The sequence below is a fragment of the Artemia sp. Qi Xiang Cuo genome, chromosome 8 (assembly GCF_049724085.1).
Source record: "Artemia sp. Qi Xiang Cuo chromosome 8, ASM4972408v1, whole genome shotgun sequence".
In the NCBI taxonomy this organism is placed as follows: domain Eukaryota; kingdom Metazoa; phylum Arthropoda; class Branchiopoda; order Anostraca; family Artemiidae; genus Artemia; species Artemia sp. Qi Xiang Cuo.
In genome coordinates this window covers 39461983-39477823 of record NC_142801.1, presented here as the reverse complement: position 1 = coordinate 39477823, position 15841 = coordinate 39461983, and the positions used below count along the sequence as shown (strand labels likewise).

General features: G+C 39.8%; 2 protein-coding genes across 3 annotated transcripts in view; one reads left to right on the top strand and one right to left on the bottom strand.

The window, feature by feature from the left end:
- Positions 1-15841, top strand: part of LOC148949388 (protein Tob1-like) — a 183392-nt gene that overhangs the window by 31642 nt on the left and 135909 nt on the right. For both annotated transcript variants that reach the window (XM_089093410.1, XM_089093412.1), the window contains exon 2: positions 12881-12935. The gene's annotated coding sequence lies outside the window, so the exon portion shown is untranslated. The remainder of the gene's footprint in view (positions 1-12880; positions 12936-15841) is intronic.
- On the bottom strand, positions 5203-10292 carry LOC148949390 (protein CFDP2-like). The gene is made up of 2 exons (XM_089092694.1): positions 10184-10292; positions 5203-5540 (listed from the first exon to the last, which is right to left on the bottom strand). The coding sequence occupies exons 1-2, from the start codon at positions 10290-10292 to the stop codon at positions 5203-5205; spliced, it is 447 nt and encodes a 148-aa protein (XP_088948820.1).

The window sequence follows — 15841 nt, the reverse complement described above, 5'->3', positions numbered from 1 at the left end:
AGTGCCGGGCAGGACAGTTCGTCCACTGGTTCCCATCGAAAGTAGATAAGTAAGTAGTAGGTATATGTAACTTGAGAGGAAGATCTTTTTAGCAGTTTTCCATAGCTTTCTGAAGAGTAAGAAACCTTCAGAATGTCATTGCGCTTGGGTTTGATCAATATTTTGAATCATAGACCGGAAATATTGATATTCCTAGCGCTTAAAGGTCTTTTTAGATCGTTGTACTAGCGAAAATTCCTAAACCAGGGGTTATACTAATGTGGGGACAGTTACCATGGCATCTTTAAAGAGGTTTGTGAAGAATATGGAGTTAAAACGGATTGGAGGGCAAGCAGCCCATAAGCCTCTTATTCCCCCAAAGACATCATGCAAAAATTTTGAGATGACCCTTTTGTTCAGCATAGTTGAAAGATACAATCACTATGTGCCTCTGAGGATGACAACAACCACAAGTGTCATTAGGTAAAATCTGTCTCCAAAAAGGCTTAGGGTATCATTGTGAAGTTTTCAATGAATGTTGAGGGGAGTGGTGAACTAAATCAAAACACACTATGTATTTGTAGGCTATCAAAAGGGCGTATCTCAGGAATGACTTAGGGGGTGGGGTGGTCAATTGACTAAAAAGCCGTATGTGGACGTTGCTACTACTGTTCCTACAAGTATTACTTCTATTGCGGCCACCAATAAGTCTAAGGGTATTAAGATGAAAATTTCAGCGAATGTTAAGAGTAAGTTCAATTAAAACAAAACACACTATGTGAATACTGGTTATCGATTTAGGGGAGGGATGGAGGATTTGAAGGTGGAATAGAATGGACTTCACAATGTGCTCAAGATCGTACAGATTGAAAATCCGTACATAACTGCGAATTAAAGAAGGCTTGACATGTTCTCGTGATTAAGTGACTTAAAAAAAAAAAACTTTTTCCAGAAAAAAGGAAAAAAGAGCCAAGGGCCATAGTAAGGCCTAAAACGAGCAGGAATAGAATAATTTAATACTCCAAATTTAAACGAAAAAAGTTATGGAGGAATAGAAATTGCTATGTAATGGAACATAAAACGAACAGAAATTAAAATGAATAACCCCGTCAAACATAAAAATAACAAATAATACTATGGTTGAGCGAATGATTCCAAAACATAGAAATTAAAATGAACAATCAACTGAAACTTTCTAAAACTAAACACTCTAAAGTTCAGTGTCATTTTTTTTTGTCTTCATTTAGACCCCTTTGTCCTGTCAACATGCCCTGTAAGTTCCAAGGCGTTTGGAGAAAAAAAGGATAATCTTATTAATCTTGTGGCACGAAGTGATGAAACTGATTATTATTATTTTTTTTTTCATTTGCTGGACCAAGGGAATCTCCCTTGGTTGGGTCTATCGAAGAAAGCAATTCTTTTTTCCCTGTTCCAGATTTTACATATCTAACTTAACTTCAAATGTTTTGTCTTCATTGAAGTTTAGCTGGTCCTGTCTACATGTTCTTTAAGCTTCAAGCCTGTCAAAGACAAAACAAATTTTAGGCTATTTTTGTGTGCCACAAAGTGATGAAGTCGAAATTAGTAAGGATCAACATGGCTGATGAGTTTATTAATGCAATTGTCACGCCTAGTGGTGAAATGAAATTAATGACACCGTGATTGGGCATCATCAATCTTTTAGTCTTGGGGCTTATGATGCTCAAAAACATTCCTTTAACTCTTTCTATTCTGGGCTAGTAATAATATGGTGCTTGTCTGATCTGAAAAAGGTTTTCGTCCATTTTCGGGCAAAACAAAAAAAAGTCGAGTTTTTTGTGTGTGAGGGGGTAGTGTTGTAAAATTACCGTAAAATGAAAACTCGGTAAGTAAAATTGGTAACATTTGGTAAAATAGGGTAAAATATGGTACTTCCTAAGAAATATAGGGTAAAGTGGGTGTTTTAGAGTTACCTTGTAGCTACAAGACCAGTTGAGCATTCCTTTTTTAAGCATAACTTTCAGATTTTAATGAAATATGTCGATGATTCTGATTTTCCTGCGTTTAAAAAAGGCAATCCCCCTTCATCTAGAGTTTATCAATTTTATTAATAGTCGAGTTTATCCCTTTAGCAATCTTATGTCTAGGGTAATACCTCAGCACTTGGACAGTGCCTGGTTTCGAACATCCATTTTGTAAGAAAAAATTACTAGTATTTGGGAGTAAAATCATATTAGCTATTTTTCTATATTTAAACCTAAGAGATGTTATAATAACAGCCTTGCATATTTAAATAGCCACATTTAACCAGATTTCTCATATCAGATACATGTTATTTTTCATTTATTTATAAAAACACCGAATACATAAAAAAATGGTTCGTAACACTTTGATGACTTTGATTAAATAAGCACCGTATCATTATTGCAGAACACCCAGTCACTTCAATGGTAATTAAGACCGTCTTAAACAGGATTTACTAGCAAATTTAGCTCCTCTCCTTGAGACTCAGATTCTGGTTCAGAGGACTCTGCCTGTTCCGAAGCCCCCCCCCCGTCCCAAACAAAAGTCCAGGATACGACCCTGAGGATCATATATCAATTTCCACCTCCAACCCCCCCCCTTCGTCTCTCCCTTAGAGCTGATAATATATTTATATGAAGGGTGTTTTAATACAACTGCTGAAACAGAACTAGTTACTTACTTACTTTTTTACTTTCGGCGGGAAACAGACGATGAACTGTCCTGCCCGGCACCAAAGGATCTTGAAATGACTTCCGACGACCACTTGGACCTGTCGGCTGCAGTTTCTCCGGTGATCTTCAACCAATTTTTGTCCCATCTCCGACCATGTCTCCTGAATCCTCCCTATGGTACCAGGTCCTCCTTGAATTTTTGCCACAGATCCTTCTTTTGTCCTCCTGGTTTACGTTTCCAGTAGGGGGCTGGTTCGCAGACAAGGAAGGCTCGAAATATCCTGCCTTTGGGACGGCGCAATGTGTGGCCGAGGAGCTTCAGGCGATGTCTTTTAATGATAAGCGATAGCTCTTCTGATTGGCCACAGCGACTCCTTACTTCACTATTGGAAATCCTGTCCCATCTCTTAATGCGGAGGATGTAACGAAGGCAGCGGGGGTCGAACACGTCCTAAGTTCTCGCATCTTCAGTCTTGATCGTTCATGTCTCGCAAGCATACAGTAGTACTACTCGAACAGCTGCACCATAGATTCTGACTTTTGTTTTGGATGATATCTCCCGTCTGGTCCATAATGCTTTTTTCCGCCTAGTAAAGGCTACACAGGCTTTTGCTATGCGGGCAGAGATATCCCTTTCAGCTCCACCATCTGGTTTTATGATAGAGCCAAGATGCTTGAAGTCCTCAACGCTTTCTATTGGCTCACCGTCGAGGGTAACTTGGCAAGGAGCAGGTTGATTGAGAGCCAATACTTTAGTCTTTGCGCCGCTGATGGCCAGTCCGATGCGCTTTGAGACCTCATAGGTATCGTCGATCATGCCTTGTAAGCTGTCGGCGGTAGTTTTCAGCTCAGCAACGTCGTCTGCGAAGTCCAGATCTGTCAGGGGCTGGAGGAAACCAGCTATTTGTCCGAAGACTATTCCGCTGTGGTTTCTCATTGCATTATACATGATCCAGTCTATCGCGTAGTTGAATAATATAGGCGAAAGGGGGCATCCCTGCTTTACCCCAAACTCTACTGGAAACTTAGGGGTGTCATTGCCGGAAACATGGACGCAAGTCTCAGTGTCCTTATACGCACTTCGGACTATCTCAATGATCTCCTGTGGCGCACCGTCTTCAGCCATAATTCTCCATAGCTCCTCTCTGATGAGAGAGTCGAAGGCAGCTGCAAAGTCAATAAAGGCGATGAGAAGGGGTAGATGAAACCTGCTGTACTGCTGAAGGATGAGGCGAATCGTCAATATCTGTTCTGGGCAGCCTCTGCCTGGTCTGAAGCCTGCTTGTTCAGGACGGGTTAACTTGTCACGTGCGTCTTTGAATCGATTCAAAAGAATGACGCAGAAGATCTTCATGGCATGGTCGATCAGGGAGATACCTCTATAGTTTCCGCAAATGGCCTTATCTCCTTTTTTGTATAGCCGAACGAGGACTGATACCTTCCAGTCTTTTGGGAAGGTCTTCGTCGTCCACACCTGGACAAAAAGGTCGGTTAGGCGGCATAGTAGAGTTGGTGAGGACTTGAACATTTCAGAAGGGATCCCATCCTCTCCAGGAGTTTTATTGTTTTTCATGCACTTCAGCGCTTTTTGTCCGTCCGCAATACTTGGCGGATCGAGGTTTACTGCGTAGGACTCTCTAGCAGCACTCGAGAAGGCAGGTAGATCGCACAGGGATTTGACAGGGTTCAGTAGCTCAGAAAAATGCTCTCGCCAGCGTTCCATGCGTCCTTCATCTGTTCGGATGAGTTCTCCGGACTTATCTTTCAGTGTGTCAACCGTTACAGGAGCTTTTCCTGTTGCTTCTTTAAGGAGTTTGAACGTTTTCCAGCTGTTACTACTCTTGCACACATGTCCCAACTCATTTGCGAGATCTAACCAGTACTGTTGTCTGTTCTGTTTCAGTTACTGTTTAAATACTTTGCTGTCTCCTTTCAAGGGTTCTTTTACAAGTTCCATGAGCGTTTACGTATTATCAACTAGTCCTATTATGTGGTCAGAGATCCGGGCTCGCTGTTTTCGTTTTGTGTGGCCAAGCACCTCCTCTGATATGTCCTGTGTCGCAATTTTTATCTGTGCCCATTCTTCATCGACGAGTGAGAGACGATTCAAGGCTTCGAACCGGTTGCTTAGCTTTAACTCGAAGTCGGTTTTGATTTCAGGGCATCTTAGTTTCGAAACATCGAAGCACTTGCCTGCCTTCTGTCGCTTCTGCCTACTAAGGCGGTGACAGACTTTGCGAGTGAGGAGATAGTGGTCGGATCCATTTAAAGATCCTGTGTCTGCTCCACTGTATACCCGGGCATCTGTGCAGGAGCTCCTCCATCTTCTGCTGACTAAGATGTGGTCGATCTGAGCTGTTGTTACGCCGCCGTTCAAACGCCATGTTACGAGGTGGAGTCTCTTATGCTCAAAGAGAGTGTTTGTGACGCATAAGTTGTTGTATCTGGCTAGCTGTAAGAGCCTTTCTCCATTGATGCATCTGTCACCAACGGTGTGGCGGCCAATAACTGCTGCTGTGTCGGGGTCTACTTTGCCATGCCGGGCGTTTCAGTCTCCAGCTACAAAGAGCATGTCACGCCTTGGTGTCTTGTCGATGATTCTTTGTAGGTCATAATAAAAGGCATCTTTGACCGCGTCACTACTGTCCCTTATCGGAGCGTACACGGCGATTATGGTTATGTGGCTAATGTGGCCTCTCAGTCGGATCATGGCGATCCTTGGAGACAATGGCTTCCAAGAGGTGACGCATGATGCAGTATGACCGTCTATTAGGAACCCAACTCCTTGTTGGCCGGAACCATCATTGGGACCCGAGTTGTAGAACTGGAATGAGTCAGATTCGGAAATGGTCAACTTTTTGGACAGAACATCATTAAGTCTCGTGTCTGACACACAACAAACGTTGATTTAATGTTTCTGTAGCTCCTTTGCAAGGAGTAGTAGCGTAGATTCCAGCTTGCAGCTGTGAAAATTCCACGTGCTACTGTTCAGATGTTTTCTTGATCGGGCGGCTTGCATACTTGTCGGGCCAGGCACCACCCTGACCTGGTCCGCGTCGACTACCGCGTAATAGTAGTATTTCTCTGCATTTGATCTTGAATATCCATTGGTGTTTCATGGGAATTGACTTGACCAAAGGCTCCCCAGACCCTTGGCGCCCCGTTGCGTTAGCCATTCTATTTGTCGGGCTAGGCTACTAATAGAATGTTACACCACTCCACCGCTGTGAGGTGCAACTTAGGGTTCTCCTCCGGGCTCGCTAGAATTTCTTAAACACTGTAGTCAGTAACAACACATTCGGTAGCAATTGGTTGAAAAGCAGGCTAAATCTTATAAAAGGAAACTGGAACTTTTGATTTCCATTTGACCGAGCCTTCTCCAAAATTAAATTCGACCACCCCTTCCACATGAAAATCCTCTTGGAAGAAATAAATGAACAAATATTAATACTTTGAACCTTTATGGATCTTTACTATAGGCAATGCTATACGATTGCCTCTTACTTAAACAGGAGAGTAGAAATTTCTATTTCCCTTCTAATGAAGATCCAGAATTATCCAGGGGGAATGGGGGGGATATCGTTGGCTCCTGGGGGAACAACCGCATGAACACAAGGTTTCTCTGGGATCTAAAAATAAAAATGAGGATATTTATTCTACTTTGGCCCTCCACATCGTTGAAAATCCAGATCATTTAGTTCTTTGTTATGAGACAACTTTAATATCTGAAGCAAATGGCTTCCCATATTCTTTTAGGAAGGCAATTAAAATTAAAAAAATCATAAATAGAGACCTTGCTTTAAATAGGAGATACTGGAGATTTTCCTATAAACCCAATTTATAATAACTTGAAATTAAAAGATTCAAATAGTTTTTTTTTTCAGTTTAAATTAGGATCATCTGACCACACTTCTGATAAAAATTAGGTCAGTAGACAAGCTAAGTCAATTTCTACGCAGATAATTTTTGCCCAATCTAATTGGTGAATAGTCTTTCATTTATTATGGCTTAGTTTGTTTGATTCATCTTTCTTCTGCTCTGTTAAGAGTTACTTCAAAAGTTAATTTTCTTTCTTTTTCTTGAGCACTGAAGACGGCCGAGCGGAAGTCCCTGACGAAATATCTGCTTCTGTCATTTTCGCTTCTTTTCTGTCCACTGGCTGACACTACCCTCTTTTTCTCGGCTATTTAATTTATTATTTTTTCTTGTTTGTCACACAAAACAAATTCATATCCAAACCTGTTACTGCCAGCCTCTTTGCGTTTTTATGCTGTGAAAAATTGCAAGCCCTCGTAAAATATGTCAGTATAATATGTAAGATACTAGTAAATTTCGTAAAATACCGGTAAATTACGTAAAACAGGTAAATTACGTAAAATAGGTAAAATACCAATTTTACGGGGGTCCGTAACATTACGATAAAATACGTAAAATATCCAATTTTACCGTGACCAATTTTACCCGTTACAACACTAGAATGTTCCATTGACCCATGGACTTGCGAATAAAAGTTTCAACCCTTTCAGTAAGAATCGTTGGCCTTCTTAGGGGGGGGGGCATTCAAAATTCAATGGTAAATACACATATAAATCCTTTCCCCTTCAACACAAAAATGAGGTCTACTTGGCCCTCAAACACAATCAATAGTTTCAAATTAATCCCCCTGGTCGTTCTTGAGGTATTATGGCTACACTATTTGATAGTCCAAATACACATAGGCCAAGCGCTGTTCGGTTTACATCGCTATCTCACCATAAGTAGTGTCTATGCCCACTGGGGCTTATAGTGCCAAAACTTTTAGATGGATTTTAGGCATAGACTTACCCTCCCCCCCTAGAACGCCCCTCAAACTTTGATCTTAATCCTCTAACCCGTTCCCAGGATATATACGCGAATATACGCTATTCTATTGCCTGGTATAACATAGTGTTTTTCAGGGGTGTCAATTACCAAAATGTAGGGGGTGGGAATTTGTTTTCAGAATCTAAGGGGGACATTTTTTCGATTTTACAATTAAAATGCAAAAACAGGTGTTTACCAAATCTAGTGGGGCAATTGACCCCCCCCCCCTTCGGCCCCCTTCCCAATTGAAGTTTCTGGTGTCTTGATTTATTTCGCTACTTAATCTTGAATAGTCTTTTGCGTCCCCATAACGCCCTATAGTTCAAAAAAGTATGACGGGTCGGCTATAAATCATTTTTAACTCCCTCCCCTCAACTACGTGCGGTTTCTACTCATTCTCCATACTGTTCCCGAAATATTGCACATGTGCTATTTAGTAGCATTGCATTTACATGTTATTCGTAGCGTGGTGCGCATTTGCGAAAAATGCATCAGCCGTTCCTGATATATTGCAGATGGTAAAAAAGTTAAAGAATTATCATTGGACTTTACAGTCCCTACCGGCGGTGCTGATCTCCGTTTCTTGGCCCTTCAGCCAGGAAGTGCAATTGGGGGTTAGGGGCCAACCATCCCGTTCTTTTGTACACCCTTCCTGTTTACCTTCCCCAGATTTCTCCAGGTACCCATTTAAAGCTGGGTCGACCCTGGCTGAGCTTACAGAGTCACGCAACTGACCCGCGTCCCAAACCAAATAATTGGGTTCACTAGGATTCGAACCCTCGTCCTCTCGGACAAAGGATCCTTAATCCAGCGCACCAATCCACTCGGCTAGGACGACAAAACAGTTGTCTTGAAATTTTGTTTTGATAGTATAAGGGGTTGCGGGGGAACCTGGAGGGGGGGGGGAGGGGCCTTGTTGCCCTAAATCTCTTTTCGCTTTAAAATGGGCAATAGAACTATTAATTCCCGATTGAATGAGCTTTTTATGACCACGCCTTCCGTATCAAGTTCTTAGAGGCAGGGACGTATGCAGGTGAGGACCCCTCTCTGAGATAGTAAATTCTAATGACTACTTGGGCAAATTTTATTCAAACTATCAATGCGTGCTTTGTTGGAGGAGGAAGAATAATAAATGGGAGGTACATATAGGCTACATACCACTTTACTATTACAACGTTAGTGTGGTACCTCTGAAATTTAACTACAGAGTGAAGCAATAGTTTTAAGTGAGGCATTTCAGAATTTATGTGCCCATGTGGCTGCTGGAATCAAGTTTTCCTAGGAGGTATAACTTTTGGACTGTTCAACCATTCTGATTAAAATTACTATTTTTAGATTTCGATCCGATGCCATTTTGGCCTCTTTGAGTGTCCAGGCAAAAAGGGTGCTAGGTTATCCTCTTGTTGGTTTTGGCCCATGAGAATGGCACCAGAACTATTAATTTACGATTGATTGTGTCGTCTTTCAAATTTCTAGGACCGTTTATTCTAGATGGTCGTGTCTCCACCTTCTACCCCCCCCCCCAAAAAAAAAATACATATAAGACACCTGACTCTTTACTGAATCATGGCTATTGCGGTTGCTAAGACTTCTTGAAATATTCGTTAACATTTAGCAAGTCAACAAACTGCACAGTCAAATGTCAATCAGCAATCAGCAAAACATTTCTGGTGATTTGCTATTACCCTTTTTTCGATTTCACTGTTTAATCGATTTCAGTGATGTATAATTATTTGGATAGTCATTAAAGCTGCAAAATGTATTGGCATTTCTCCAATGCGTTAGTTGCTTTGAAAGCCGGTAAAATTCACTGATGTCATTTTCTTTGCTTGTATCTTTGAAGCTATAAATTTCAGGTGTTTACTAAGGAAGTAAAATTGGCTAAATGCCCCAAGGTTTGTCATTCTTTTGAATATTTGGACTCTGAAAATCTCCTAGTTTGTTTTTCTATTCTGTTCTTCGCATCTGGCCTGAGTAGAGAATTCTTTGCAACCTAAGAATCTCGCTGGGAATAGACTCATTGCTTGGCAAAGAATACTCACTCTCTCAAGCCATTCTTGTTCGGTTAGGCTTCATTGGACCTTGGTGGTACACAAATACCTGCATTCTCCTTGTGGAACTATTTACTTGGTACTTAGATACTTCATAATATTGCAGCGCCCAAATTCTCAGCAGGGCCGTAGACTGTTTTATTTTTTTAACCTCAAGCTTGTGTAATCTATCTTAAAATGACAGTACGTCATTTTCTTACGAACCAGGTTTGTGAGAATACTATTACTAACACCAACTGCCCTTTTTTGCATGAAGCGTCAGTTTAAATCCATAGATCTTTCACGTAGCATCATTTAGTGTGCCATCTTTAATGAAAGCAAAATTCGTTTATTACTGCACATTTTCGAGTCTATTCAAGTCCAGGCGTAAAGCTTTCTCTTTTTTTTTTTTTTTTTTTTTTTTTTTTTTTTTTTTTTTTTTTTTTACAGAAAACTGGGGCTCTGCGTGTGATCTTTTACTCTGCCTAGTATGCTGAAACTGGAATTTAAGGATCATTTAGGGACCATTCTTGCTTTTTATTGATATTGCGCCTTTAGACGCTACAGCAGCAGAGATAAGAGTAGTAGCATAGTATAAACACATTTTTTTCATATTTTAACTGTAACAAATTTAACCTAATGACATAGCCTACTAACGTTTGAAACCTGAACTCGAATTAAACATTTCTATCAATGGTTTAGATTTGATATACATACGAATACGGGCTGTTGGGTTGATTGGGATTCTGATCCTTTTGTCTACCATTTTCGTTCCGTCACTCTTTCAGTATGCAAGAGCGTAATTAAAACGTATTCTAAGGAACTTCCAGTTGTTTCCACTGAAACCAAAGTCTCGATTTAGAAAAAAAAAAAAAAGATAACTGATTATTGTTCCTGAAAAGAACACGAACAAACGAACTAAAAAACTATGAAGAGTATAGGAGAATCCGAGAAACTTCGAAACATCATGGAATTACAGAAATATTCCTCCCCTTTCCTCCCCCTTAAAGCTATGCAAAACTTCCCAATGTTGTAACTACAGCTTAATACTCTTAGCTTCTGTAGTAGCAATGGTTGTAGTAGCAGTATTCATGTAGCATCTTTGTTTTTGTTTTTTTCAAGATGCCCCTTAACACACGCTGAAAGTTTCAACTTAATACCATAAACATTTTCTGAGGCATTGCTGATGCGTCCTTGATAACCTAAATGCGCATAATGTGTTTTGATTTAGTTCAATGCTCTTTCGACATTCCCCAAAACTTCCGTCTTAATACCCTTAACTTTAGTAGCCGTAGTAGTAATATTGTTAGTAATAGTAGTCTCAGTAGTAGTAGTAGTAGTAGTTGTAGAATTACTATTAGTAGCCTGAGCTCTAGTAGCAGCTATAATAGTAGTTGCAATAGTAGCAGTAGCTGCATTAGTAGTAGAAGAAGTTGAAGTAGTAGTAGTAGATGCAAACATTACCTTTTGGTTAGTTCAACATCCTCCACACCAAGCCCTATAGGTTTCAACTTCACACACCAAGTCGTCCTTTAAGATAGTGCTGATACGCCCTTTTGACAACCTGCATCCAGACGGCGTGCTGTGTTTCACTTCAAATTCCCCCCTCAATATTCCCTGAAAATTTCACCTGGATACCCTTAGCTAAAGTTGGAATAGTAGTCACAGTAGTAGGAGTGCTAGCAAGGGGTTTCGTTTGGGGGGGGGGGGTAAAGGGGGCAGTTGCCCCTAATAATAAGGAAAAAAATATTATATATCCCATGCCCCTTGACTATCCGGATATAGACCCCTATTGCCTCCCCAATAAAAATGCTGGAGATTCGCCCTCGAGTGCTAGTAGTACTAGCTGTTCGACTAATGATAGCATTAACAGTAATGTTGAACATCCCCCTCATCAAGCCGTGGGAGTTCAAATTTAATGCAACTAGCTGTTGCTTTGATATTACTAATATGCCCTTTTGATAACCTGTATGTTCATAGTGTCTTTTAATTTGGTCAACTTCCCCCTCAATACTTCCTGAAATTTTCATCTTCATACTCTTAGCCCTAATAGTAGTTGCAATAGAAGTAGTAGTTGGAGTAGTATTAGTAGTAGCAGTGGTGATAGTATTAGTAGTAGTATGCATTTATTGCCTTTTGGTCAATTGATCTTCCCCTTTAAGCATTCCCTAAAGTTCCAACTTAATACCCTAATCCATTGCTAAGATACATGCTTGCGCATAGTATGCTTTGATTTAGTCCAAATTTTCCCTCAGTATTCTCTCAAATTTCATCTTCATACTCTTAGCATTTATAGTGCTAGTATCATAGTAGTGGTGGTAATACTAAGAGTAGTAGTAGCAGTAGTATTGATAGCAGTAGTAATATGCACATGTTTTATTTTTGTCAGTTGAACATCCCCCTCATAAGGCCCTGGAAGTTTCAGCTTGATACGTTAAGCCGTTCCAAAGATATTGCTGATACGCCCTTTTGACAATCTGTATGCACATAGTATGTTCTATTTTAGTTCAAACTTTCCCCTCAACATTTCCTCAAATTTTCACTTCAATATCCTGAACCTTGGTAGTACTCGCTACAGAAACAGTAGTTGTAGTGGCAGTATTGATAGTAGTAGTAGCAATAGTAGTATTAGCGTGCGAATATTGCCTATCTGTTCAATTCTTCATACTCTTCATCATTTCCTGAAAGTTTCAAATTAATACACTCAGTCCTGAGGTGCGCCCTTTTGACAACATGTATGTACATAATGTGTTTTGATTTAGATCAACCATCCCTTCAACATTCTCTGAAAGGTTCACTTGAACGTCCTTCGTCTTTGTGAACACTAATGACTAAACACGCCCACCAATCTAAATTACAAATACTATATATAGGCCATACAATGGGTGAACTGCATAACTTTAAGCCCTTGCCCGAGGGCTGCGGGGGGATGGCATTTCCAGAGACATAGTTACAGGACCTTTCAATTTTGCTGAACAAAATGGCTATCTCAACATTTTGATTGCATGTATCTGGGGAATCGATGGGCGTGGGAGGGGGCTGGTGGCCTTCCCATCAGTTTTAACTCTTAAAAAGGGCACTAGAACTTTCAATTTCCAATTGAATGAGCTCCTTCCGAAGTTTCTACGAAAAATTCTTCTATACGAAGCGCCTTGGTAACAGAAAATAACAACAATAACACGTTGTGCCCATTTCGCTCTTTATTTAGGCAGCGCTATTCCGCTGCCTATAATTTTTAACAAAGACGAGAGGATGAATGATTGAATAAAATGATGATACAATTCACATACATTATTGCTGATTTTTAATTTAGCTAGCCTAGTTGTGATTTTGATTTTTTTTTTCTAATTCTAGGAGGAAATAGTTGTGGGAAAGCTGAAAATTGCAGAGAAGATTGAAGACTTATTTGGTATGTGCTCAAAATCCTATTTACTATCAACATTGCGCAAATAAAGTCAATCTCGGTACAAGCCTATATAAGGGGTATGGTAGAGAGATACAAGAAGCAACTGTGCAAGCTTTGACAGCCTATGACCGGTGTGTTTGGTAAAAGACTTGAATTGGCAGGTTATAAAGCGAATAAATCAACTTTTTGTTCAAAAATTGTTTACTGATTTGGAAAGTCCAAGTATCTTTTTTCTGTCAATATACAAATAGGTGCAATTTTACTGGGACAATACAGAAACTTTTTCCACATTAAAATATTGATTCTAATTCCTCATCCGATTCTTCGCGAGATTATCAGTAAATTTAAATCCCAGCATAATAGTGGACCATGGATTTGATAACCCCGCTCTAATAACGTAAATTTTGGGTCGTTTTAAGTTTGATCACTGTTTTATTTTTAAAACACAGGTTTATATTTAATTTACGTTCGTTTTTCTGATTTCTTTATAAGAAACAAAAAAACAAATCGTTACCTTGTCTGAAAAAAATTATAATTTTGCAGTTTTTCCTGATATTTGGTCACAGTTTGAATTTCTCTTTTCTTTGGCTTTCGAACTTCTTAATTTGGACATTGCCATGGGGCATGGGATAAGGATGCCGGGCCGCCTTTTTTGAGCACTGCTCTTTTTTGGTCATCGTGTTCTGTTTTTCATATTATCTTTTCCTGTTCTGTTTTCATAAACAACAAATGAGTACAGCCATTTTTTGTTCTACTCTGTTTTTTAGGATTCCTGTTTTGTCTTTTTCTGCGCTTTTTCCGGCTTATTTCCAGCCTCATTCTTTTCTTCTTTTTAAATCCGATTTTGAGAAATTGTGAGGATGGGAATTAATAAGAACCCTGGTATGTATTTTAAAAATTACATTTTAGAAATTCAGGCATAGGCGCCGGAAGGGGGTGGGCATTCTCCCCTCAATCATCATCTAGATCTTGAGTCTTGACCCATCAAGACGTCTTGTTTTTAAATAAATGACGCGTGTGATTTTTAAGTGAAGACGCGAGATAAACCTTGTGAACTTTTCTCTTGCAAGTACCAGTGCTAATCCTGGCTTAGGCAACCAGGTTTTAGTTGAAGATATAGCTTCCAATTCAAGGTCTATGTTTCGTTTTTGTCCCTTAGTCTAGAATGTCTCATCCTTGTAACGAATGCTACAGAAAATGTGGAACTGGGTCATTCCAGTGTTCTAAGCACAATGCTTGGTTGCACCTAGCTTGTGCTGACATCACAAAAAGTGGTTGGCTTAAAAACCCCAATTGGTCATGCGTACAATGCCGGTCGTCAATGGCTGAAAATGACGAAATTAATATCATCCATAATCAACCTGAAGTGGTCCAACCAATCGAGGCAGTCAAATCCCACCTTATTTCTAATGAAGAAAACTCAACTTTTTCCAACGATAATCAACTTGATGCGGTCATTCCAATTGGTATTGTAAATCCCCCAACTGTACCTTGTGTTTCGAGTAATGACGGCAATAGTTCTCCTGGATCGATTGATTCTGCAAAAATAACCACCTACCATCAACCTCAAATTACCTCACATATCTCTTGTTCCTGTAAAGATGAATTGACACGCAATGCAAAAACGGCTAGTGTCTTTGAGCCCCATGTGCCATGCATGTTAAGATTGCCTAAAAAAAGACCCAGAAATCGTCAATCTCAAGAAACGGATTATTAATCTCGAATTTCTTTATGATAACTTATCTGATCTTTATTAGCGCCAGAAAATTGATCTTTTCACGGACAATTAAATCAAAATGTTAAAAGTCGGTTTTGAGCTAGTAATTGTTGATGCTATACATGCATTAAAATCTCCTACATCGCCCAGAGTTCTTCTTTTAGGTGATACTTCTGCTCCAAATAGCCTTTATCAAAATTGCGTAAAACTACTGGCAGACTTTTTGAACCTGAAAACGTCACCAAATGTAATCAAACAAGTGCTAGTGAACTTCCTTCGTCCTAAATTTTCTCAAGGGATTAAAAAGGTTACGCAAACTAATACTACTGACCTTGTTTTAACTAAAGATACTTTGTTCTTGAAATCCAGTGTTAATGACCCATCTTTAAAAATTGACAATGAAGTCGAACTAGCAAGCGGAAATTCTCACCCAAATGCAATCAAATATTCAAAAAAATGAGCTTAGTGATTTTAAGTGTAATCAACCTAATGTGTGCTCTAGCTTTTTAGACAGTAGATGTAAATCTAGTAATTGTAAATATCTACACATTGTAAATTTGTAAATTATACACATTTGTAAATGTTTTTAGCCGTTGTACAAATAATCTGTGTAAATACCCTCACGTTGATATTTGTAGAAAAATCAAGTGGAACATCCATTGGCTGTTCAAAAGTTCATATTAAATTGCCCATTAAGGGTCGTAGTAGGTTTCGCAAAACTGGGCTGTCCAGAAGCCACTTTAATTCGGCTAATTTTAATAATAATTTTTTAGAACATCGCTCGCATACAATAAAGCCCTCGAGCCATCCTGTCCTTTCCAATCGAGTACCTATCCGAAGGATATCTCCGCCTTCTTCTTTCCATGCCCCTTCCTTCTTTTTCTTCTTTTTTCCAAGCCCACCTACCCTCCCAACCATCCTTCCGCCTCCTTTCTGGCTTTTTCCTACCCATCCATCCATCCCCGCCCCCTTGTGAACCCACTCAACGGGGACTCATGCCATATCCCTGCATAAATAACCTCATCTCTCTTTATTCCTCCAGTTCATCCCAAACCCAACCGCTTGAAGGTACGACGGTACCTTCACAGGTCGTTTTCAATTCCCCAAACTTCTGTTGAGCAACGCTGAGAGCCTTAACTTTGAAAAACTTAATGAATTAGACACCCTTCCTAAAAATATATAGAAGTAGTAT